Below are 26579 nucleotides of genomic sequence, written 5' to 3'. Positions count from 1 at the left end.
ATGGCAGGTGAGCGCCCTATGGAACTGTCTTCATGCGCATTGCCGTCTAGCTAGAGCGGAGTGCCTTGCTTTTCGAAGCCCTTTCCCCGCTCTGTCCGCCTCGTGTTTTCAGTGGTGGCGTTCCCAACCGTGTCAGCGCCCACCAGCGCAAGTTTTGGCAGTTGGAATGCATTGGCACGCTAAAAGATCCGCGAAGAACCAACCAACTCTCTTCAGGGACATGTGTCGTTGCTCTTCGCAACTATGCGGCGTCCGAGAAAGGATTTTGGTCAACCGATACAAATTAGGTGTGCTCTGAAACGTCACGAAAGCTCAACGGGACCAATAAGTGTTTGCGAGAGGTTACTATAACGCACCACTCCCACCTCTCAGGTCAAGAAAAGGCCATACAATAGCGGAGATTAACCACAGCAAAGAAATTTTGACACTCTTAGTGATGGAAACATCCGCTGCCTACAGTAGTGGCGTTTTACGATGACGTTTCTACGCTCCCTTTTACGGCGCCGGCCACGGAACGCCCTAGATTAACCTTCAAATATTTTTGGCCTTGACGTCGCCACTGACTAGCCCAGCTGGGCTAGTGCTTTAAAAGTTGTCAACGTATGGTCAGCGACAAAGTTAGCAGCGTGTTTAGTGCGACTGTAACACAGCTGGCGAAGTGGGTTACGAAAACAAATTTCACTCTACTGTGATCGTGGGAAACATGCGAATGAAGCCAAATGTGTTTTGACAACCCGTTGGGATCATCCTTCCGTTCAGTACTGAACTGAGGTGCGGCGCAAGTGTGCGTCGAATGCCGTGTACAAAGCCGCTCGCGAACTAATCAATGCCCAGCCACACCAGTAATCCTTCACTTTACCGGTGCTTCCAGCTTTACCACTCAGAGACGCACTTGTGCACCGGATAAGTGCAGGTACCTGACAGGTGTGCACGGACCTTTGAGCCTTCCCTCATCTCACTTAATCTTCCGATCTAGAGCCACGATGCGCAACACTCGCGTAGTAACCCCAGTTCTTCCGTGGCTCAGCACGCGTGTGACAGAAGAAATGCGTGAACTGCAGCGATCTTCATCTCGTTTTGAAACCTGGCGCATCTTTGATGGCTGTCCGGTAATTTTTTCTTTGTATTCTAGAAAAGTGTACCATTTAACTCCCTTCAGCGCTTCTATGCTGACTGCATTCCGCGTAGTTATTTCATGTGATCATATAAAATAAGGCGCTCTTACCGCAGGGCCTGGAAGATTTGGCATAAGCGAGAACAAGGTGGACGAAGGTCTCCCAGAGTAAGCTCAACGTCAAAAGTGCTCTCGGTAGACCCCGGCCGCTTTGTAGAAAGCGCGCCTGGTTTCGCGATGTATGCGTGCAACGTGTGCGCAGCCTTGTGCGCGGGAGGGATGAATTGTGTTAGGGAAAACAGTCATTATTTGTTCCTTGTAATTCACTTCGTGTCCCCGGTATGGCTTCATCTATTGTCTCAAGGGTACCGGCATGATATGGTGTCAAAACTCACCCATTGCCTCAGCACTCGAGCTTTATTTTGCTGCGAATCTAATGAAATTATAAAGTTTTAAAAACCAGACATAAAATTGAACGTTGACACCAACGGCACAACGCATCGGTGAATTAGACTTGGATCAGGGACCTTTCACCTGTTCTGTCGTCTTCGGAACCAGCCAAGTGCCTGATGGCGCTAGGTTGGTGTAGTAATGTGCACGAGGCAATATAAGGCCACGCTCGTTCTCCGACGATGGCATGCAAATAATGAATAGCAGCTTACCGAATCCCTGAATACAAAAGTATACAACAGCTGTATCTTACCGGTGCTCACCTATAGGGCAGAAACGTGGAGGCTAACGAAAAAGGTTCAGCTTAAGTTAAGGCCAACGCAACGAGCTATGGAAAAAAAATTATACGCGGGTTATATTGACATCAAGAGGAAGAAATGGGCTTGGGCAGGGCATGTAATGCGAAGGCAAGACAACCGCTGGTCCTTAAGAGTAATGGAGTGGATTCCAAAAGAAGGCAAGCTTTGCAGGGGGCGGCAGAAATTTAGGTGGGCGGTTGAGATTAAGAAGTTTGCAGGGATAGGGTGGCCGAAGCTGGCAAAAGGCAGGATTAATTAGAGAGACGTGAGAGAGGCCTTTGCCCTGCTGTGGTCGTAGTGATGTTGATGATGATAATGTGATGGTGATGTGTGTCACCTATCATTCACGTTCTGCACTAATATGAATGCTTTCATTTTGCAGCGAGGCTAAAGCGGCAGCGGAATCGTAAGTCCTGCCTTCATCACTGCAATGCTAATGGCGATCCGGGTTTGACTTCACATTACTGCGACGTAGTGCAGGAGCCAGTGAACCTTAGTAGAGTAAACAGAATGCTGAAAGCCTGTTTAATGAGCGGCTAATAAGGCGAACTAGCACAACAGAATGAAAACAGGCGTCACCGGTGCCGGGACAGCAGCCGCATCGGTGCTTCCACTGTAATTGCCTTAGAAAGCGTTTCGCTTCCACCCACTTCAGGCCTTTACCGCTTCCTGTCGAGCCATCACGTATTAGGCAGGCCATCACTTTTCTGCGCTCGTCAGTGACAGAGGCAAAGTTCATGTGACGGGAGCGATCACATAACGCGAAGCTACCGTCATTTGGAGGAGGCCCGTCGAAAAGACAAGTGTGCTTGAATTAGCGTTCTCGTAATAACTTTCGACATGCAGAAGATCAACTCGTCTTAGTCGAGAACTGCAGCACTTTATAATAGAGAGACACGTTTCCTTGAAAACATGGTGACCTGAATCCACCTAGCGTATTTATCTCTTGTTTTATCCTCCCTATCTGCCTTTGATTCCCTTTGTGTCCAGTGCTGACATGCTTATGTATAAATGTCGATTCCTTCAATAAACCTCAGTTGCTAGTTTACGCCCGTCCCGTCTTCTTTCTTCTGATTGTTCCATGTGCGCATCCCATTTTTCTAGAGCACTGTAAGCTGCGCGATAGGACGCCTGCATGCCATTTCTTCTGTTTAGCGGCGTGACAGTCGTTTTTCAATCAGAAAGCTGCCATTTTGTTTCGCAAGCATGACACCGACCGTTGACATTGACTCGAAGCTTCTATATTTCAAGTAAGATTTTTGTGCCTTAGTGCTGTATTGGGCCATCTGGACCCGCCGAATATCGAGATAACCTTCTACGCCCGGCCTCCATGCGGTGCTTGGCGTGGGCTCAGGCACAGCGCATGCGCCACAATCTCGCACATGACTCTTCTCATGGACGCTGACGGTGCCGTAGCCTCTACTGGTTGCTGTAGCACACTGGTACTATCATGATGCTGGAGTTTTCTATGAGGTGACTCCATTTCTCCGAGGCGAGAATATTTTTCTTCTTCAAGCTACCATCTTATCAAGAATAAATCAGTTGTTGTGTCGTTCGAGTTATCCGTCTCTATGGAACCGCGTTGTTGCCTGAGCTGCCAGAGTCCTCGAAATAGCCACTCTGAGCGACGTTCGAACTGCCTTCAGCGTATATTTCAATAAAGGAGAGATGTTTTGCTGTTCATTTGTCTGTTCCGGAGCTATCGTTTAATCACATCTGGCCCTCTTTTTTTTTTTCAGCAACTTTGCGCACTCCTTCAAGATGATCGTGATGTTGTCACTGCTGGCAGTTGGCTGCGCTGTTGGAGCGTACTTCCTGGCGCTCAGTAGTAAGGACCATGATATTTCGGCTTGCCGAAGAAATCTTTCTTTTACTTCCATCCGCAAAGAATATGCATCCGTGCGAACTATCTCAATTTGCAACAGTTGCCGCAGACACCGAGAAAACATGGCACTAAGTTGTCTTAGGCACGAAGCCTTGATCTTTGTGGCAGCTTCTGCATGGTTCAACCATTTGTACGCTCAAAAGCCTGTCGCTGCTTTAAATTGATGCCCCGTGATTGTGCAGGAACTGGGTGCAAGTCCAGCTTTCTTGGGCATCACTTTTTGTTGTGAAGCGACTTTGAAATATTGTAAGATAAGGTAATATCGACGAGAATGGCCTAATCATTCGATCAATAGCAAAATCTTGCTTTTAAAGTTTGTCCCGCACTTGCACTGTTTAGTTAAGACTGCCTTAGAAACCTGATGCGGTACGTTTGACAGCACACAGCAGAAAACTTCAAGCACCTCTACAAGGAATCTGCGGATATATTGATTGTTATTATGCAATCTTATGATATGGCCAAAAAAGTTCGTTCATAAACAACATTCTGTTGAAAAAATGCGCGCTTCTCAGAATTTTTGGGCGTGTAAAGAGTGTGAAAACGCGCACACCAAAGGGTGTTCGACCCACTTACATGCCCCTTTTACAATCAGTGGCCAGCGTAATCGCTAGCTATCTATGAGCTCCAGTATGAAACTTTCTGCGCTATTCCTTTTCGGTTACGAAACACTGCGTCAAGTGAGCAACGAAATCTTAAGCCCCAAGCAACATGGTAGTACGAAAGTATATAGGTATGTTGTTGCTTCGTTACCTACAGTACTGGCATTTATTATAGTGCATAAAGCGTACGTAACCCACCACTTCTCAATGTTTATTTTTTAATTGATTGCCTCGCCGCGCGGAAATATTTCTCTGCGCGAGCCCACCTTCCTCGCCCGCGAAACAGAAAAGTGCAACGGGTGCCATCTTTCCTACACACATTGGCACATATCTACGTCATGGCTTCTTTCTGTTGAAATGATATTTGTAAAGCTTACTTTCAAGTAAACTGAGTCAAAATTGGTCAGTATATTGTGGGAAGTAAAACTTAGCTAAAGTCTAGGCAGTCAGCCTTCGTGGCAGCTGGTCCTGCCGTACTTCTGCATCACAATAACTCTTATCCCTCATTTCTTTTACCGGCCTTACACCGCTGCTGTATCACAGGCCCTGGCACTGACCTAGGTCAGCGTCTCAGGGATTACGCGAGGCCTTTATAGGCTTTCTTTTTCCTTTTCTTTGTTCGGCTTTTTTATCATTGACAGCGATCGCCTGTGATGTCAGTGCCGATAACTGGCTAGCCTTATCGCTCATCGGCTCCTTCTATCGACGGCAGGTCCGAACAGCGGCAAGCCGGCAAAGCAAGGAAAGGAAAACGACACACTACAAAGCACGGCCCTTGTACAAAGTAATCTGACTTATAAGCAAAAAGGGGCATTCTATATTCATTCTTGGAAGTCGTTTTCGCTCATGCTTACAAGTAGCGGACACAAGCGCAGGACAAGTTTGTCTGCTTCGTCCATGAAAAAGCCTTAAATTTTCCGCAGACCGCCAAGATGATGATGATGATGGCCAGCCAGACGAAACTCACGACAAGAGTGCCATAAGTTTAACGCGTAAGTGCGCCGAGAATATTTTTATTCCAACTGTTGCAAGTATAAAGCAAGAGCACGTGCTTGCACATTTGTCAATAACCACTGAGCCACTACCGCGGTGGCTCAGTGGTTGTTGTGGTCGGCTACCGACCCGAAAAACCCGGTTTGGATCCCGGCCGCAGCGGTTGAATTTCGATGGAGACGAAATTCTAGAAGCCCGTGTACTGTGCGATGTCAGTGCACGTTAATAGCCGAGCGCCAGGTTGTCGAAATATCTGGAGCTGTTCAATAAGGTGTCCCTCATAGTTCGAGTCTATTGGGAACGTTACACTCCCATACATCAGAGCAATCATTTCGGATTACCTAAAGATTAAGTGGCGATGTGTTGATGCTATATTCTATCTATCTTTATTTTCTTGTAGAGCGGGCTACCTGGGCGTGTGCGCTGAAGGTCACAACGTTAGAACTTATGCAGCACGGGTGGTCCCTGTCAGTTTATCTATAAAAAAAAATCTGTAAACTGGTAACAAAAAGTGAATTACACCCGCGGACATGCAATATGAAGCCTCCCCATGGTTCCAAAGATATCGCGTGCGCGCAGCACATTCCTTTCTCTATTTGTACTGTTATTTTTCTATATTTCAGTCGTCGCCACATTTTGTTAACCTTAAGCTGTCATTCCTAGCATTCTGAAAAAAAAAAGTAAATTAAACAAACTTTCATTGGCTAGCTTCTCTACAGGAGCGATGTAGAATTAGAAATATTATAGCGCAACTCGCCCAACAGGAAGTTTTAACGATGTAGAAGCATTCGCTTTACGTGATCAAAAAAGAAAGGGGAACAGGGCACAACCCGGGTGCATTGGCTCATATCCCCTAGCACACCTCCCTTGCCGCATTAAGTGTGCCCTTGTGGTCTTCCGCACATATGCCCATCTAGTGTCTCAACAATAACAAAAAGTGAATGATAGAATCACCACGCGCTCCACCAATTTTGGGGGGAACCGGCACTCAAAAGCGCAGATTGGCTGGGTTGTTCCAAGGCGCGGAAACAGCAGCACAGTTTAGAGCAGTGAATCCAAATAAACCACGGTTGCCGAACAGGCATCATCTGCAGCCTGTTTTGGGGCACTCCTCTAGAATTACGCCACCTGAGTCTACATCAGAGCTTGAAAGGAGGCCCCAACTAAAGCCTGCCTTATGGCCATCATGCAGCTTGAGCAATGAAACGTCTTCTATTTTCCCGGACCACCACTCTCTGGCTGTATTGCTTCCTGCGGTTTGCAGTCCAGGATTATAGTCTTGGATATTCGTTCCAAACAATACGTATCAGTCTTCATTAGCTACCGTACTGACCAGCCAAGGTACGAGCAAGAAAAACGCATTTTCCCTTTTTCATTTCGTGGGCCTTTCTTAAAACCACCCACTAGGAGCTCGGTACAATTTTGCACCCAGTTCGCATTTTAAAATACGCTATTAGAATTATCGCTCATGCGAACTAAAAAGAAACATCTTACGATTGCAAGTCGCCGAGAATAGTTACTGATTACGTGTAGCGCATAATTAGCCATTATTTACACAGTATGACTTTACTCTTTGTCCCCCCCAATCGCCCCTCCCCAGATTAAAAAGAGGAAAAAGGAGAGGAAGAATACTGCGAGAGTAACTCATGGTAACTCAGCGCCGTGTAAGTTCAGTGGTCTGTGCCGTGTGATCAGGGACCATCAAGAGAGAGTGATAAAATTTAGCCACTAGAATTGCCAGATATCGCACAGGTCAAGGATGGTGGAACCCGCATGTGCCGTAATATACTAAATACCACTTTCATGCAACTAAGTATACACAGCGCAAGCTGGAAGATGTATAAATATTCGCCTCGGAGAACATCTCAAATCCCTGCCCGGTAAGGGCCGCCGCGGTGGCTCTGCGGTTATGGTGCTCGGCTGCTGACCCGAAATACGCGGGTTCGATCCCGACCGCGGTGGTTCAATTTCTTTAGAGGAGAAATTCTAGAGGCCCGTGTACTGTGCGATGTCAGTGCACGTTAAAGAACCCCAGGTGGTCGAAATTTCCGGAGCCCTCCACTACGGCGTCCCTCATAGCCTTAGTCGCTTTGGGACGTTAAACCCCATAAACCAAACCAAACCCTGCCTGGTAAAACTACTCCCATATGAAAGAGCACTGACGCGAATGTGGAAAAGATTTAAAGAAAAAAAAAGATAAATAAAAAAGAAAGACCCGTCGCCCATTAGTTACTAGTAAAAAAGGTTTTATTTAGGCACAAATATGAAACAACAAAAGAACTGATGGAGGCCTACTTCATCCGAAAAAGACAATGGCAGTGTGTAAGCCAGCCTTCTGTTATGCAGTTGATAAAGAGGCCTCGTTTCTCAATAATTCCTAACCTTCTCTTAATTTCAAGGAAGGGGACGGAATTCTGTAAGATATTGCCCGGTGATAGCGGTTTTTTTCGTCTTGCAATATGTCAACGCAAGTGCTCTCGACGTGTTATCCCATGACAGAGTTGTTTAAAGTGCGTATCTTTCCAAATAAGAATTAAGTTGGGAGTCAGAGCTTGTCTTTGTCGTCTTCTGTACGTCTTGCGCCTCTTTTCGCGCTGTACCTTCCAATATAATCATGAAGCTCGACCGGAAAGGAAGGCCTCCTTATCCTGCGTAGGATCTGCATTCAAGCTGTGATTTTCTTATTCATTTCAGCCCACCTAATCTGCGTGATCAAGATAAGCCCCAACTACGACAAGAAGGGCGACGTTCCTTACACCCCTTGCGACTTTTTAATATACTATCCGGATATCGACAATTTCGATCCAAGTACGTAACTTTTGCTTTAGGCCGGGTGACTTTTCTTCTTTTCTAATAGCTTGTTATCATGGGAAGTGACGACTAATTCTTATAATACGACGAAAAAATACAACAGCAGATCTTTCAAACGACGTGCTTAATTTTTCAGGGCTACAAAGAAAAAACTTGGGGACCTTCCTTAACCACATTCTTAAAGGAGCAAATGCGATAGCAGTTAGGTTGCCTGCCATCGTGTCTACAATTACTGTCTAATGTTGTTTTTCCAATTTTTCCGCTCAAACCTCGGTTTAACCGCTTCTGATGCCCTTATATGATATGCATATGTCATCACCTCGTAGAATGTCGAATACCTTCCATTCAATTATCATACGGGATTATACTAATCCGACCCACTAATCCACCTTAATTTTCTGAGGTGGTCTAGCGCCAAAATTTTGGGTGTCTTTGGATTTCTAAATTTAGCGGTGCTCTATGATTGGTCAACTGGCGGTCACGTGCTGTTGATGACGTCACGACCCTCTCAATCACATTCTTAGATCTCGGGCAGTCCTCATACCACTACTGGCGCTGTGGTATGCTATGCAGCACTGGCCCCGGATGTGACTGTTTTATACTCAGTCACTGGTGGGGCTTGTGAGACCCAAGTTGCTCTTTCTGAACTCCCGTAATTCTCGCGCGCAGCACTACGCTGAGCAATTAAGTGCCTCACAACCTGATGGGCAGGTTGTGATGACCTCACAAGGTCACGTGACAGCTCTCAATCACGCAATTTCGTGACAACGAAAGCGGAAAAGTTTTGTGAGACGATAATCTAAATGCCATCGCATTAATAATCTGACCAACAGCGGTAGTTAGTCTGCGGTGCCCTGCTGCTAAGGCAGGCCGACGAGAACTTGCGTTGTTATACTGCATGTAGTACATGCATGGGTCATTAGCGAACGAATCTCACTGGAAATTTCCGTTCACACAAGATTGCGTTTTTTGTGCCAGCCATCATATCACTAATACAAACAGCTGCTGAAACAGGCGGGCCTTCACTTACACGCAGGATAATACACCACCAGTATAATATATCTAGTGAATACTGAGCTGCAGGCTGTTTAAGCAACCTTAAGGTTGGATTCAATGACTTTTGACTTGCGCATATTTCCTTTTCAGAAGTTTCGTTCGACGTTCGTGGTGTAAAAGTTATTGTCGGGTTTAACACAAAAGACCCGAACAAAACTCACTACGAGCAACTGAGTTCTTGGGTCGGCATCAAGTACGCCATATTGGACCTCACGATCGCCAACGACTTCTCCGACATCTCCGCGAAGACGAAAGAACTCCAGGTTCGTGAAACTGAGGTCCGATTCCGCGGTCGCAGAAAACAAAACCTCAAAGTTTTCTTTCTTCATCTGCGGTCGTTGCTTCATTGTAATGTGGACCGATCGCAGTGCACGAGGTTCTTGCGATCTCGCCGCAAACTTCACGAAGCATTTAGTGGCGAGACAAAGCGGCAAGGCGAGGTTGTTGCACGTGGCACTATCTTAAACCTCTGTCAAGTTACGGTGTGCGAACCTAAGAAGTTAGCGCGAACGGCTCTTTCGCCCGCCGCGGTATCTGAGCTGCTATGGCGCAGCGTTTTTCATCATGAGGTCGCGGGGTCGGCCTTGCAGCGGAGGTCACCTGTTGACAAAACGCGAATAATAATTTGCTTGCCGATCATTTACTATTGATTATTATTGTCATTACTCGGCTCCTTGCTGCGTGTTTGAAAAGGAATGGCGCGTGATACGCAGCGCATGGTTTTGCTTACTCCTCTAGGACGCCTTTAGTAACATCAGAAAGAGCTACCAAAAGCCCACGGTGGCCTTCCTTGGCATCAAGGTGCAACCTAAGGATGCTGACGCCACAGCGGAGAACGGACAGAAGCTGGCAAGCATCGCTAAGTGAGTCCCGAAAGCGGCTGCAATAACAGCACAGCAGCGTAATTATGCTATTTCTTGGTTAGTTCTACGCAAAAAAAAATAATAACAATTCCATGGCCTTTACCCCCACGGGTACGACGAGAAATGATCGCTAGTTAGTTAAAGAAATCATTAAGGTAATAATCGCGCACACCGCGCATAATGAACTGACAACTGCTTTGGAACGAAACCTACACTAGGCTAGGAGAAGCGCATTTCGCGGTGCCTGGCACAGGCCGCTACTGCGCATCCGTCGTTACCATAGCAAACAGTACTATGGAAAGCATGGCGCCGCTCGGACTGTCAATCATAAGAAAAGCAAAAAAGAAAATTGGTGTCTAGGTGGGAGTCGAACCCGGGCCGCCGGCGAGCGAGACGCTGCCACTCTGCCACGACACTTCTTTTTGTTTTTTGCATGGAAATTGTGCTTACAAGAAAAATCTAAGCATGCTTACGCCGCAAAGCACCAGGCCCCCATACCCCCGCATGACCCCACCTTCCAAGACATCAAAAGTCTGGGAGGCACACACATGCATCCAGGTAGGGGAGCCAGCTAGGCGGATCTTGCAGGGCAGCGTATACTCGCCGCACCGAAGCGCATTGTTTTCGACGATTTCGACGACCGTGGTCATTCGGCGTAGTTGTCCATCGTGCGGCTCTTTTAGAGACTAAATAGTCCCAGCGACATAAATAGATCTAATGGCACAGCACAGTTTTTCTCCACATGCAAAAAACGGATGCCGTAGGGTGTGATGTCGGTGTCCTTAAATGTTAGTTGTAATACGTCCCAGAATAACACAGCGTCCATGCACAGAATAAAACAATGGTCAATTGTCTCTGGTGTACTGCACAGGAGGTTCGACGTTTGGAGCGGAATAAAGACGCGTCTATTGAATGCGCAGTTCTTAAAAACATATCTTCGAGATATATGTATTAAGGCCTTCATGAGTAATTATGAGCATGTTAATTACAGATGTCGCAACTAAGCGAGTACCGAATTTCCTTCGTTTCTGGTAAATTTCCTCCGTTCTTGGCATGTAGTAGAAGCGCCATCACTGAAATCCCCTCTCGTAATGTACGGCGCTGACCCAGCAGGTGGCGCATGTGGCAGACCGTGCACAGCTTTCTATCCGCGTGAAAACGAGGCGAGAAAGGCTAAGCGGGCGGCCGAGACGCCCGAAGAAGGAGAGGTCCATCTCGCGAAGAGACGCCGCAAAGCTGCTGAACGACAGCGACGGCGTGTCGCTACCGAAACGTCAGTAGACGAAACTGCTTTCGCTACGTGCATCCTGGCCTAGCTGAGCTAAGCCAGTTTTTTTATTTTTACGACAGGGCTGTACGGATGCTTTATAGTTTTAGAAATATGTGGGGACGAACTTGTTTGTTTGGCCGCCTGTAGCGGCCACTAGTGCGTATGCCCGGGCACGCAGCTGCTCGTCACTCATGGCGCCACCGGGGGCGAGCTCCTCCTCAACATCTCTAGGGTATGGTGGGTGTATGGTGGCTGTATGTCATCTGTCCTCGAATACACATACACTTACACCGAATCACGTCCGATAGTAGGCTTACGTTCTCTAACACTGATACCTTCATATTTCCTTGAACTGCTTGATCAGTCAGGCTGATGCGTCTAAAGCAAGCCATCGGGCTGCCTTCTGTTTTATTTTAATGTATATTTGTGCCAGGTGGCAAGAACAATATAGTTCGTGCGAATAACGATCCCAGCGCGTTTGCGCCTTATTAGATTCTGCGAGCCACTTCTTAATATGATCGCGAAGCATCCTGTGCTTCCTGACAGCTGCGCTTCTTTCCGTAATCATCATTACTTCGTCCCTCATATCTTGCGTGGCGTGCCTGCCATAATTCATCGTTGCACCTAAACGTCTATATGCCTTAACTATAAGTAGCTCCAAATTCTTTGTTTTTGTGGGGTTTAACGTCCCAAAGCAACTAAGGCTATGAGAGACGCCGTAGTGAAGGGCTCCGGAAATTTCGTCCACCTGGGGTTCTTTAACGTGCACTGACATCGCACAGTACACGGGCCTCTAGAATTTCTCCTCCAAAGAAATTCTAGCCGCCGCGGCCGGGATCGAACCCGCGTCTTTTGGGTCAGCAGCCGAGCACCATAGCCACTGAGCCACCGCGGCGGCTCCAAATTCTGTAATGCAATCTGTGGTAAACCTTGACCGTATAAAGCTCGCCGCTCTACGTGTGGACAGATGCCGCCAGCATGTCAACAGCTACGGGTCACCTGTGCCAGTATCGCACCTCGCACTCCAGATTTCCGCCCCCCACAGACTCGCAGTGTGGCCAAGTACTATAGCGATGTACTAACATGTTTCTGTGGATGTAGCAGTCTGAACACTCTGCGTGTACTTAGTGCCTTGTTGTATCACCAACTGGTGACGTTTATCGTTTTGCCCACTAACATACGTTACAGCGGAGTAGGTGTGTGCTTTCTTAGCGGTAGGGAGTTTTGTGACATGTAAATATTTTGTGAAAGCTGTAGAGCATAACAAAGGTCACACATGTTGAAGAAAGCGGGCATTGTTTCTATTAAATATTCCTCACACGTACGCTTGGCCGTGAGCTATGATATCGAGCTGCATTATTATAATCTCATTGCATTTGCTCGCTGACTGCTTTCATTTTGATTTCAGGAACAGTTAGGCCAGAATGAAACACGAAGACGCATATGCTGTACTGTTCTAGCCTGCCGCGATATGTCCCTTTATAGCCGCCGTGTGAATGTGTATTCCGATAGATACTTCACCCAGAAACGCAAATCAGGCTACTTGTATACTGCAGCTTAAAGTATACAGGTAAAATATTTTTGTTTTGTTCAGGGGCGCCGTCCACGTTTCATTCCGGCCTGACTGTACCGGAGGTGCCTCATATGCGCTCCTCACAGCCACAAATATTTCTCTTGCAGGAATGCTATAGTTATTTTCCAGACGCACAAGCCTCCAGGGGATTCATGCATAATCGGCATCAATGAGCTCATGATAACGAAGGTAAGCACAACATTTCATAAATAACCTTCAAAAGGAAAAGACACAAACCGGTTAATAGGTTGATAGAAAAGAGCCTTTGCTGAGAAAATATACCAGCATCCCTTAGGTATTTGCTGCCTAAGCAGGCCCGTATCTGACTGATTCATCCAAAAGTATTCGGCGTGTTATGCTGAACTTGATTTTACTGTCCAAGAAGCCTTCCCTTAATTAAATAAAGGAGTGATCTTCTTACGCTTCCAGATTTGATCGCATCTCGGCGCTACCACTCGCTGGGAGGCATCGGGTAGACAGCATATCATGATGGATTGGATAGCATTAAAGCTCCCGTTCGGCGGGAAACCCGGCGTCGGCATCGTTGTGGCTGCAAAGTCCTGGAGGGTCGATGGAGTAGTGGCGTGTAAAAGCTGGTTCACTGAAGAGAAAAAGGTAGTCAAGCGGAATCGAACCACTCACCTTCGGGCCAGGAGCTAGGGACGCTACCTCTACACTACTATCAGACGTTCGTAACACGGGATAAATGGAAGCCTTGCACGAGCGCCTCACATCGCACAGTAGCAGCACTGCATTACAGGAATACTTATTTATTTGCATTTCCTGCAGCGCCGTGAAGGCATAACATCAGGGGGCTGTGGCTGAGGGGGCGGGAGGGGGGGTGGGGGTGGATATACATATAAAAGTCGAACATACGGCATGGTCTAACCATTTGTGCAATAATAATAATAATAATAATAATAATAATAATAATAATAATAATAATAATAATAATAATAATAATAATAATAATAATAATAATAATAATAATAATAATAATAATAATAATAATAATAATTCTTTATTGCGCCAAGTATTAATAAAAATGTACAAAAATCCGGCCTGCCAAAGCCTCATAGGGCTTGAGTGGCAGAGCCCGACAGGCAGCGGAACCGCGCAGACATACACACAGGCATAAAAGCGCAATGTGCATTCACACCCGTCAAAGTTCTGGCAGTGGTTCGATGCAGACGAAATTCTAGAGGCCCGTGTACTGTATGATGTCAGTGCACGTTAAAGAACCCCAAGTGGCCGAAATTACCGGAGCCCTTCACTACGGCCTCCCTCATAGCCCGAGTTTCTTTGGGACGTTGAACCCCCTCAAACCAAACAAAAAAAAAACAGAAAAGAAGAAAGAGCGCCAAACAACAACTGAGCATGTCAGAAGTCCGATAACAGGGCTCAGAACATAGCCCCATACTGGCATTAAGGTCTTTAGGTGCATTAGGCAATTAGTTACTAATTAGCGTCACCAATTAATATGGCCGATGATGTGTTACGGAGTATGCCATCGCAACAAGCGTGTCGATTTCAGTGAAAGGGTGCGCAAGAGACCCCCACGAGACGGCAGGGGCCCTTCAACGCTTTCTCGTCATACTTATGAGGTGAACTTGTGTCCCCAAATTTTTTTTTACCGGTTATTCTGCGTTGTGCGTGTGAAATTCTGCTTGTCAGCGTGGCAATGAATGTCGAACATTTATTGTTTCGCGTTGTTGCACAACCTGTAGACGAAGAGAAAGTGTCATTATTCGCTTTTCTGAATCTACGAAAAGAGCAGGGTGTAGAAATAAAGAACGCACTACGAAAACCAGAGAATTTTCTTTCGACTCTGTGATGTCCCGCTAGCGTAAAAGGCATTCTGACGCAACAGTATCCTTGGCGTCTTAGTCGTCGTAAGGCGAGAGCAGGCGTAGCTTGCTGCTCTCACTCACAGTACAGGGCAGAAGGATGCTGCTCCGATAACATTTCAAGACGTCCTTTTTGAAACTGAAATAGAGAGTTGGCAGTTAGTGGGACAGCAACCCTTAAAGCGTGCTAAGCAGTCACAATTTTCACACTGAGCGCAATTAGCCGCTCTGGAAACTTTTCAAAAATAAATTCTTATTTTAGAACGCGATCAGACATTATCGTGAAATTCAGTAATGAAGAACTTCCTGGTCACCCTTCCAACGTGTATTAAGTGTGCAGCGGCTTCGTACGGCGAATTCGGCTTTTCTGGCGTGTTACACAGTTTAAAATCTTCCTCGACCTAGCGTACAACCACCACTTGCTCAAACATCTGGTTGGGGATAACGCTTGTTTTGCCAATTGGGCGACATCTGTGCTGTCGGCCAAACTCATGGCAGCCAGAGACTGCACTTAGTAAAAAAACAAAAAAAAAACATACGTGCAATTTATTGTATTGTATTTGCATAAACTGAATTCCAGATATGCAGCATAAATGTGATTACATACTTAAGACTGCTCTCTTGGTAACACACAGGTACTACTTTTCGTGCGAGTGAATTTAATAAGAGTTTTTTAACGGTCAATTCAATCATAAATTTCTCGTTTTGTTATTATTCCAGAAAAATTACGAAAAGCTGGCCGAAGGCATCAACGGCTCTGTGGCCATCTCTACGACCATCGGAATCACGCAGTTCACGCCCAAAGACGCGGGCAAGACAAACATAGGCGATCCGTGCACGGAAAGCAAAGTACTACAACGTTCGAGTAAAGTACGTGTCGCTTTTATGGTACCTCTTAACGCGCCGCGCTTCGGGCGTGAGTCCATTAGGTGGCACACTGCATACGTTAATTGACCACATACCGATACTATTCATTAACCCCCCGCGAACTTTGACAAGCCAGGCTCGTCTTTAGCCGGCTGTCATTCTGGCGCGTAATTAGTCCAGCTTTTTGTTTTGTTTTCTGACTTCTCTGCTTGGTTTAAGGCTAGTTGGGCTCGTCCAAAGCATCATATAGTTTTTGACAGATGCCAGCATGGCTAGTCAATAAAAAAACTGGTTATCGTTTTGGAAAAAAAATGTGCACTACGAAATTAATCTAATTGGCCTATCAAATAAAACTGCAATAAAGTCGTTCGCACTGTGATCATTGTCATATTAGAGCAACTTTCCTCGACCTCAGATTATGTACCCATTTACAACACTGGCATCCAAGGAATATTACTACGAAATCTTGAAAGGACATGCAGACAACTGTCACATAACTTTTTGGCCGCACTTTCTGCATTCAAGGGAGGTCTGTAGGAAGTCCCTGAGAATTTTCATAGGCCTTAATAAGGCCATATTGGTAATTCGCCAATTAACTCTAAATTTCCCTGGGGAATTTTATGTGCCTAAGAGAAAAAACTTGCTCGGCCCACTTGAAAAATGTTTACCAAGCCGAATTTATATTTTCTGCGACGTGGAGAATGAAATGACTACAGCTGATTACAATAGCGCAGCTGCTTAGCCCAGCGCTATTTTTTATGCGAAGCATACTACTTTAGCTACCACTTCAGCCCTTCACCGTGGTTATGCGCCTCCAAATCACGTGATACATGACGTCACACCACGTGACACGATGACGTCACGACAATAGAGAAACGGGGGCCCACCTCGCGCCGTCGCTGTGGTTGTGCGCCTCCAAATCACGTGATACATGACGTCACACCACGTGACACGATGACGTCACGACAGTGGAGAAACGGGGGCCCACCTCGCGCCGTCGCTGTGGTTGTGCGCCTCCAAATCACGTGATACATGACGTCACACCACGTGACCCGATGACGTCACGACAGTGGAGAAACGGGGGCCCACCTCACGCCGTCGCTGTGGTTGTGCGCCTCCAAATCACGTGATGCAAGACGTCACACCACGTGACACGATGACGTCACGACAGTGGAGAAACGGGGGCCCACCTCGCGCCGTCGCTGTGGTTGTGCGCCTCCAAATTACGCGACACGATGATGCTTCGCATTCTCCAGGCTTAACCAAGTTAAGCCTCAGCCATTTTTTTTTTTCATATCTAATAAGCACATGCCAAACACGTGTCAGGCTACAGAAATGCTAGAAGCCAGAAGTCATGCGGCGCCTACATATTGAGCGCACATCCTCAAAACCAAGGATTTCCACGAGGTTATTACTCCGAATCTAAGAGCCTCCTTATGGAGCGAGTGACTCTTGCACGTTTTTATTTATTTTATTAATTTGCTTATACTGCAGACCTCATATGTACGCGGTCCAGGAAGGAAGGGCATTTGTGACAAGATGTGAATGCATACATAAAAAACATAAGACCATGTAAAATGAAAAATTGCATACAATTCAATGAAGCAATAATATTAATGCGAAAGTATTACGTGGCTACATCGACAATTTCGTGTCCAAAAGTTGTGTCGGCAGCCATTTCTCCGTTCCTATGAGAGTAAAACGGAAAAGATTAATTGCGTGCGATATAGGATGATGTGAGGATGATGCAGGTGAAAATGGGGTCAATGTGCAGTAATTAATTAATTAATTAGAGCTAAAAATGTCACCTAGACGTTAAAGTAGTATCGAACGTTGGTATAGTGCGAGGACCTGAAAATAGTACTAGACCTCAAGATTGCGGAGAAAAAAACGCAACCACGTGACGGAGGGTGATAAAATGTCCTTATACACCAAAGTTGATTGATCTGGAAAATTTAGTTAATTAGAGGCCAAAAAGTCATTTTGATGTTAAAATAGCCCTGAGAGAGAGAGAGAGAGAGAGAGAGAAAAGGACGGAAAGGCAGGGAGGTTAACCAGGCGGTGCCCAGTTGGCTACCCTACACTTGGGGAGGGGAACAAAGGGGAAAAAAGGAAAAAGAGCGGCAAAGAAATTAGTCTGTCAAGTGTCCATCGACCACTATGTCACAGGGACAGAGGGCGCGCACAGAAAACTTAGATTATAGGCGGGAATGCAACCCTGAGTCCCTTAGGAAATTCAGGAGCGCTTTCACCGCTTTCCGTTGTCTGGAAGGTTGCCTCCAAGGCCCCAGAACGTTAGACTCTGTTAAAGGACGCGAGTCCAAGCGGAGCAGAGAAGCAACTAGGCAACCGCGCTCTCGCTCAAAACGAGGGCAGTCACAGAGGAGGTGGCTGATCGTCTCGTCACAACCACACTGGCCACACGCAGGAGAGTCAGCCATTGAGATGAGATGGGAATAGGCGTTTGTGAACGCCACTCCCAGCCACAGGCGGCACAACAGCGTAGTATCACTGCGGGGGAGGCCGAATGGTATATGATGTTGGAGCAAGAGGTTGAAGTGATGCGAGCGGGGTGTCCAACCCCCAGGGGCAGACCACGATGTTACAGTCAGGTTTCGGGCGAGCAGTTGAAGGTGCCTTGCTGCGTCAGCTCTTGTCAGTGGTATGCGGACAGTGTTGGTTGTCTCGTGAGCCGATCGAGCAGCATCGTCAGCTAAGGCGTTACCAACAATGCCGCTATGGCCTGGTACCCACTGGAAGATGATTTCATGGTCTTGTTCGATTGCCTGGTGATGCAGATATCGTATCTCCGCTATAAGTTGCTCATGGTCGCTATGTCTCAAGGCAGATTGAAGACATTGTAGGGCAGCTTTTGAATCACAGAAAACAGCCCATTTTTGAGGTGATTGTTGTGAGATACACTGTACCGCCGCAAGAAGTGCGGCCAACTCTGCTCCAGTACAGGTAGTCCGATGCGAAATTTGTTGGTGAATTTGAGTCTGTCGCGCAGGAACGACCACAGCGCAAGCAGAACTAGTAGAGGTTACTGATCCATCCGTATAGACGTGAGTACGGTCCCAGTATTCGAAGTGGAGCATGGACAGTGTCAGTTGCTTAATGGCTGGCGTCGGAAGTGCATTAGTGCAAGGACGTGAAAATAGCGGTAGACGTCAAATTTGGAACAAGTAAAAAGAGAGGCAAACAGTCAAAAGAGGCAAAAAGAGAGGCAAACAGTCCAAAGTGAAGCAAAGAGGTGCGACGAGTGTCGAGGAGGCATCAATACTTTCGCATTTTCCCAAAGCGGGTCGCCTCAGTGATCTGTAACGTTTTTCATTCAACTGTGAATCTGTGATGACCCAAACAAGAAATGAAATTGAGCTGACCACGTTGCAGATATCTTGTATTACAAAAAAAGAAACAAGAGTTCACTCTGCCATCTTTGTAGCGAACATTACGCAAACGTAATGAGGCATGATTCAATTAAATGCCCGCAGTATTACCCGAACGTGGTATCCAGCGTATAACATGTCAGGACATCTAAAACAAGAACTTGCGGTGGACATACCTCGCAAGTACTGAAATGTGTTAAGATATGTGGCTGTGATTCAGATATCTGAGATCTGGTGTTGTCACTGGGTACTATGCTATGTACTATACTGCGCATGCGCGAGGAGCAGTGACGTCACACGACGCACAGCTGGCGCGCCGCCGCCGTTGCTGCGCGGGTGACTCAGAGGTGCCGCCACCGCGCTCGCCAGGTGCGCATGCGCAGTAGCGGCGCATAGCTAGCGTGCCGAGGTTGCCGCCGCTGCCGCGCGCTCTCCATCGCCTCTCTATCTCTCCTCGTTGCTTTCGCAATCCTCCAGGTTTAACCAAATCTAAAGCACTGCCATTTTTTTTTTATTCGAGCAGTGGTATATTTATTAGAAACAAAACAAAGTTTCACTGCGATGCACCGCAACTTTTCTTCTTTTTTTCTTCACAGCGTAATATAGGCTCCGGTTGCAGTCAGTGTTTTTCTCTTAAAACATAGTTCACTAGTAACGCTCGTTATTTAAGGCGAACATAATTTCATATTCTCAACATTAGACGGTCACGGCGAAAAACACTTTTATTATGCGTCAGCGTTTGACGACCATACGAACGAAAGACCGGAGCGCGTCTGTCCGTGCACAATGGAGTGAAGAGGAGGGGAAGTGGAGTGAGAAGTCCGAGCAGGCCCCGTGACGTCACGAAGCAGGAAGCGCAGAGCACCCAAATGCGCCTCGGCTCAGTGGGTAGGAGTGAAATAAACACAAAAGCACTGGAAAGATTGGAATCAGAGCTCGAATCAGAACTGAAATTGTAATTGCAATGGAAAATTTTTGGGTTGCAACTGCAATTGGAAGAACTGGAATTGAAAATGAAATTGTAATTGGAAGAACAACACGGTTTGCGGAAGCGCCATTCATGGGAAACTTAGCTTCAACCTCCACAAATTTCTTTTTCTGCTCTTGATTCTTCATTGTCTACATTTTCATTGACTTGGCCAAGGCATTTGATACCGTTTGCCACTGACTACTGCTTCTGAATTTAAGCAAGCTTACCTTGACCCGAATGTTTTAAAACGGATTGCATACTTCTCGTCTAACCACATACAATTTGCAACTGCTAATAGCCAGGGCTCTCATTCTTGCAATGTAACCTCTGGCGTGGCACAGGTATCAGTGCTGAGACCGTTGCTCTTTACGGTATATATTAATGACCTGCCAAATAATCTTCTCCCATAAACCTTTTTTCTCCTGACTGCGCTATTTTCCGTCAAATAGCAAGCCCTGCAGATATCCTTACCGTTCCTTCCGACATTAATAAGATTTGTTCTTCGGGTAACACTTGGCTAATGAATCTTAACGTTACTAAATGCAAGTTCATGAGAATTTCCTGTCATTAATCTAATGAAGTACGCAGTGATTACTCCCTTAGTGATTCTCCACTAACCCAGGTTTCTTCTTACAAATATCTTGGTGTCCGTATCTGTAGTAACCTTTCGTGGCAAGCTCACTTGGACTACTTTACAACGACAACCGAACACTTCATTATTGAGGGCTCAACATTTTTACGGCACCCACTAACATGAAATCTTTACTTCACAAAACACTAGTCAGGCCAAAACTCGAATCTGCATCGTCAATATGGAGCCCTCACCTTAGTTGGCTAATTGTAAAGATCGAACCAACTACTCTCGAACTGCAAGCGTAACTCTAATGAAGTCAAATTGAAACCTGCCCGATCTTTTCGTGCGTCGCAGAATTTCGCATATATCATATGTCTTTTCCATAAAATATACCATCCCAACCCTCCCCTCAGATATTCGCTAGTTGTGCCGTCACCATACATTTCATCCCGCAGCCATCGCCAGTTCAAGGTTGATGTGCCCAGCAGTCGTGCAAACTCACATTTCGGTTCATTCATCCCCAAGACATCCAAGGAATAGAACTACCTCGCCACCTCCGTCGCCTCCATTACAAATGCCGTCATGTTCGAAAACCTGTCACCAATTATACATTGTAGCGCTGCCGTTCTAGCTCTGTTCGTTTTGTGTTTTGTTATTTTAACTCGCTCCTCTCTGTTGTATTTTGACACTGAGAGTAAATAGATAAATATGAAAGAGAGTAAATAAGCAAAATGAGCAAATGCGTAAAGTGAGAGAAAAAGTAAGTAAATAAATAAATAAATGAGTTCTGATTAGAATTGGAAGAAAATTAGAAATAGAATTGGAAAAAATTTCATTGCAGCCAAAGAAGTGGAAAACATGCGGAGGAATAATTTGTCAACACGAAACTTAAATTGTCATTGCTTTAAGTGATTACAGCTCGATAGCACAAATCGCTCACGAAATCGGAGCCCACATGCTCACGCATTCCTCTCTGCGTCAATCGCGTTGATCCCCCGTGGATTTTTCGCAACACTCGTACGTCCTGTTGCACGAAGCTCCCATAGATGGCGCCAGTTACACCATCGACGGAGCAAAGCAATCGCTCAGCCAGGCGGCTGTCCTGCGATTGGACGTAAGGCAGAGTGACGCAGAGACGCTCCGCCCCTGTACCTTTCACTTCATCGTCAAAAAATTTCGCCAAGCAGACCTGTAGCGCATGCTCAGCAAAAGCTGTCAGCTGGTGACACATACGCATTGCGTCCAAAGTGGCAGAAAAGGTTAACTCGTCTTTATTTTTCAATGCAGACATGCGAAGGCCTGTCATTCAACGCTGACACGGGCCACACTACAAAAGATGGCCATGTTTTCCTGTGCAACACTAATGCTACAGCACAGGCGCTGGTAAGTAAAGTGATCGCGATCTCACGTATTCTACTTCAGTGCTCTGTACTGTGCAATGTTAATTAAGCGTAGTGGAGATGGACAGGGGCACAACACGTAATGCGAAGGGAAGGTAACTAATTAGAGGGATATGATAGTGGTCATTCCCTGCTGGAAACGTAGTTAATACGACAATTATGATCATGCTTGCGTTGGTATATAAAATACACAGCACATTTTGAGCAACTGGATGCCAGTGAATCTGGTGAATAAAAAAAAAACGAAGAAGCGAAAGATAGCACGTGCAGCTATAGACTTTAGGTACTCAGTTTATAAGCTTAGGTAAGTAAAGTTCAGGTGTTTAAAACCCTTGCTGGGAAAAATAGATTATCACAGTTCCTAAGATATTAGGATGCTCTTTCATGAATGATAAAAAATGATAGCGTTAATTAAAAATTCTCGATTAAAGAACACACAACTCTTTCATCCAGTCCTTTGTAGCCTTCCTTATGTTCTGACGGTGCATGATTTTCTGTCGTGATCTTCGTTATTCCTGTTGTTTGTCATGCAACAATGCGTTGCTGTGTGCATATGCGCTGCATAGTGTATGGTGGCAATTGTTAATCCCTTGCGTGCAGTAATTTGGCCTCGGGAGCGCAAGCAGAAATCATGACATAACTATTTATTTCCCTTTCAGTTTGTATCCGCTGGGGACGGATCGACGTCCTCTTCGTGGAAATTTAACATTGCCTTCTTCGACATAGAACAGTACACGCCCAAAAACGACACGCTCTGTCCGATATTTGATTTGAAAACTTTCTATAGAAAAGGCCCCAGACAGTTGGCGGGAAGAGTCCGTGCTTGACACCTGGTTGCAATAAACGTTTTTGCTTGCGGAAGACTGTACATGATGATGTGCCAGAGTTTTATTCAACAGAAATTTGTTTCGCTGGCATCAGGCCGCCGCGGTGGCTCAGTGGTTATGGTGCTCGGCTGCTGACCCGAAAGACGCGGGTTCGACCACGGCCGCGGCGGTTGAATTTCTTTGGAGGAGAAATTTTAGAGGCCCGTGTACTGTGCGATGTCAGTGCACGTTAAAGAACCCCAGGTGGTAGAAATTTCCGGAGCCCTCCACTACGGCGTCTCTCATAGCCTTAGTCGCTTTGGGACGTTAAACCCCATAAACCAAACCAAACCGTTTCGCTGACATCATGCCGAAGCCAGGTGCCGAGCTCATGGGTCCAGCGCTGCCCAGCGCCCGGCGGTAAGGCGTCCCAGCACGTTCGGACGTGCCCAGGCCGGCGCGCACCGCCGCTGATGAGACACACTCCTTGCAGACGTGTGATACAAAGGTAGTCAACCACCGAGGGTATAAAAGCGAGCCCGGAGGTCGGAGGGAGAGACGATTTTGGGGCCGCAAACTATGGGTAAGCGTGTGTACGGCCACGACCGCTTTTTCCTGCGCAGTCGCACTGGAGAGATTCAGTTCGGCGACGCCTGCTCGCCTCCAGCTCCATGGGCGCGGCGCGCCACCGGGCCTCTGCGCTCGCCCCTGGTGTTCAACGTCACAATGGCGGGTCCCCCTGTCAGTCTCAACACGATCGACCGCGTAAGGCATGCCATCTATGCAGACGACCGTGCCATATAGACCCCGACGGGCTCGGATGGACACGTACAGAGAATGCGCCTCAAGAGACAACGGACGCCGGTGCATGCATAGTGAACACTGTGAACACGAATACGCCCATATGGGTGGCAAAAAGGCAGTGCGCTAGAGCAGAGCTTACTCCCTTTATACTCTTTTCCGTTTAGGGCGCAGAGCTCGGGCTTGACATGTGCAGCGAGAAGTCGGGACTGTTCCACGTACAACATGAACTGGTGGGCGAGTTGGTCTGACATATCTAGTGAAGCAGCGCAACGCTGTGTTGAATCAGCGCTGTGTTTGTCCTGTTCTTCCCTTGGCCTTGTGCCGTTGCGCTGCTTCACTAGAGATGTTCCACGTACAATCAGGACCGCGCTAACCTCCACACCTTACGGTACGCCTCAACGAGGACAGTATCCGTGGGCTTGGCAACGCGGACTCCATGTTCCACGTACAATCAGGACCGCGCTAACCTCCACACCTTACGGTACGCCTCAACGAGGACAGTATCCGTGGGCTTGGCAACGCGGACTCCACCATATATTTTCTCTTAGCAACAGATCCACAGGGTCACGAAGATAGTAAGGTGCGCGTCCAACAGTCGACGTGGATAGGCAGAGACCGACATCCTTGAACTGACTTAAGCCTTAGATCATTCGCACCCCACCTACTACTTCCCGTACATCAACGTCATCAAAGAAGAGCATCTGGTGGCTCCTATATGAAAGGCAAAGAAAGCACATGCATAACAGGACTCCTTTCTCTCGCCATGAACAACACGCTAGACAAACTGTTAGACGCGCACAATGCAATCCAAATAAAGCGCCTGTGTGAAAACCCGCTGGACTGCGATGTCTTCGTGCTCGTCGGCTACGCGGTGCACGATATTACCATTAACCACAGAGAACAATTCACTCACGAGGAGGGCGCTCAATTCCACGTCTCACTTATACTGCGCAGTATGCACCCATACGACGTCAGGTCAGAAGATAACTCCGTGAACGTTGGATGCAGAATCGCTACGGTTGAGCCCGAGTACGTGCTTTGCAAGAGACTCATCCCCGTTGCCAACACAGAGAGCAAGAAACACACTCTAGTAGCCTAGACCGGCGGCTCGCCAAAGCTCGTCGCTACTGAACTTCACGCTGGCACCGCCTCGGACCTCGAGAATTCTCCATAGCAAGATATAAGCCATGCAGCACACAACACACTGCACGGTAACAATTAACAGTTAATTATAATCCTTATCGACTCTCATGAAGCGTGCATCTAAAACAAGGCAGCCTCAACCATATCGCAGCACGAGTAGCGAGTCCCCCTCTCGCCGCTTACGCCTGCTGCTACTGAATCGTCCGGGTGCCAAGGCACTCCATGGGAAAGAAAGTGCAAACGCGCTTACCTACCAGCGATGGAACCAGGTTGCCCCGAGGACAGTTCGGGGTTTGACCCAGAATGCGGGGCAGTTTTTGGGCACGCATTTCTCCTGGGCACAGTATTTAAACGAGCGCCGTGAGGACATTCGCATCTATACTGTACTCCCTCACCACGAACTCTCAGGGAGGAAGCTGCCCTATATTGCGGCAAGTACAGACAAACGCCTTTCCCTCGCCTGAAAACTTCTCACCTCACAACACCTACAACCCTAAGTGTAAGTCTTATTTTGCCACAAGACACTCTGCTGCATGGACTACTTCGTGTGTGTATAGGCCTTGTGGAAGATGAGGTAGGTGGCTTTGTGGTGGCTGGAGCTTTTGGAGAGCAGAGCAAGGTGGATGGGTGATGAATAGCGCTTCGGGGGGGGGGGGGGGGGGGGGGGGGGGGGGGGGGGGGGGGGGGGGTAAGGCGGTGGACCCAGGGTGGCGAGGGGAGGGCAAGCAGCCTCTAGCTAAGGTGTGCTGTAAGGAGGTAAGTGATGATTCTGGAAGGTGAAAGTGGGCGGGAGGTACCTCGCTTGGCTCGGAGGATTCGCTTCAGACGCCAGATATGTATACTTCACTGACACATATGTATACTGACTATTCACTAGGATATGTGCACTTCACTATATTTAGTGCGATAGCGTTAAGCGTCCCGCCATCGGCGATGGCATGTCGAGAAAATCGGGATTGGTCTAGAGGAACATGACGTCACAACCGTTTGACCTCGAGCGGATAATTCAAACACCCCACAACGATCACACAACACAACAGTGATACGCCACAACGCAATTCCTTAGTGGTCTAGAGGGTAGTGACGTCATTCCACCTCCATTGCACTGTGCCCAGACAAACGATAGCGATGAAAGAAAAATTTGCCGTCGGGCGCTCGTCCGACTCTATGTATGTCATAATAAAAAGTAAAAAATAAAGCATTGTCGACATGTGCGAAGTTGCTCCAAAGATGACCGCACACCGCTTAAGGGACCCATAACGCTATAGCGTCATACCTTTAAGGCGGAGCTTTAAGTGTCCCCTTATTTTTATAGTGCGGCCAAGCTGCCAAACACAACAGCAAATTGTGCCCAATTGTGCGTCACCTTGTCCTGTCAGCGTTTTTCGATTATGCGCGCAATACGCACTATACCTCAAAACTGCACGCAACTTCTACAAACTCATCTTTATTGAAGACATCGTTCCATTTATGTACAAGTCGAGCACTTAAAAATAAACATGGCGTGATAAACAATGCACTATTTTAGCCAGTTCGTAGAGTACTAGTTAGACACAGAAAGCCGTAATTTAAGGCCTAAGAATTCTTTATTTGTGCTCTGGTTTGAAAGTGGCTATAGCAGCAGTCAAGTTGATGTATCCGAAAGATTAACTGAAAAAATCTATTTACGTATGCCTCAGTTTTGCATAAAACAAAAATTAAGCTGGACAACAAAGAGGATTTATTTTTCGGAGTTTGCGGCATACAGCACAGTGTTCGCGGAATCCGGAGAAGACGCACTATTACAATATATTTTAGCAGTAAAAATTGAACAAATAAAAAGAAGTAGTGCAATGATGAAATGTTTGCCTCGGGCAGGATACCCAG

The 26579-nt window shown here is 46.9% G+C and overlaps 1 protein-coding gene across 1 annotated transcript; it reads left to right on the top strand.

Annotated features, from left to right (window-relative positions):
* On the top strand, positions 1-22787 carry LOC149365112 (uncharacterized). Its single transcript, XM_089568789.1, has 12 exons — positions 1-7; positions 1231-1282; positions 2246-2269; positions 3603-3688; positions 5271-5339; positions 8035-8148; positions 9298-9470; positions 9946-10070; positions 13021-13102; positions 15481-15630; positions 21848-21943; positions 22620-22787. Exons 1-12 carry the CDS (start codon positions 1-3, stop codon positions 22785-22787), a joined length of 1146 nt encoding a protein of 381 aa, XP_089424915.1.
* Positions 22788-26579: the final 3792 nt, after the last annotated feature.

The sequence above is a fragment of the Amblyomma mixtum genome, chromosome 2 (genome assembly GCF_055824585.1).
Source record: "Amblyomma mixtum isolate Tamu chromosome 2, ASM5582458v1, whole genome shotgun sequence".
Classification (NCBI taxonomy): Eukaryota; Metazoa; Arthropoda; class Arachnida; order Ixodida; family Ixodidae; genus Amblyomma; species Amblyomma mixtum.
This window is presented reverse-complemented; position numbering and strand designations above follow the sequence as displayed.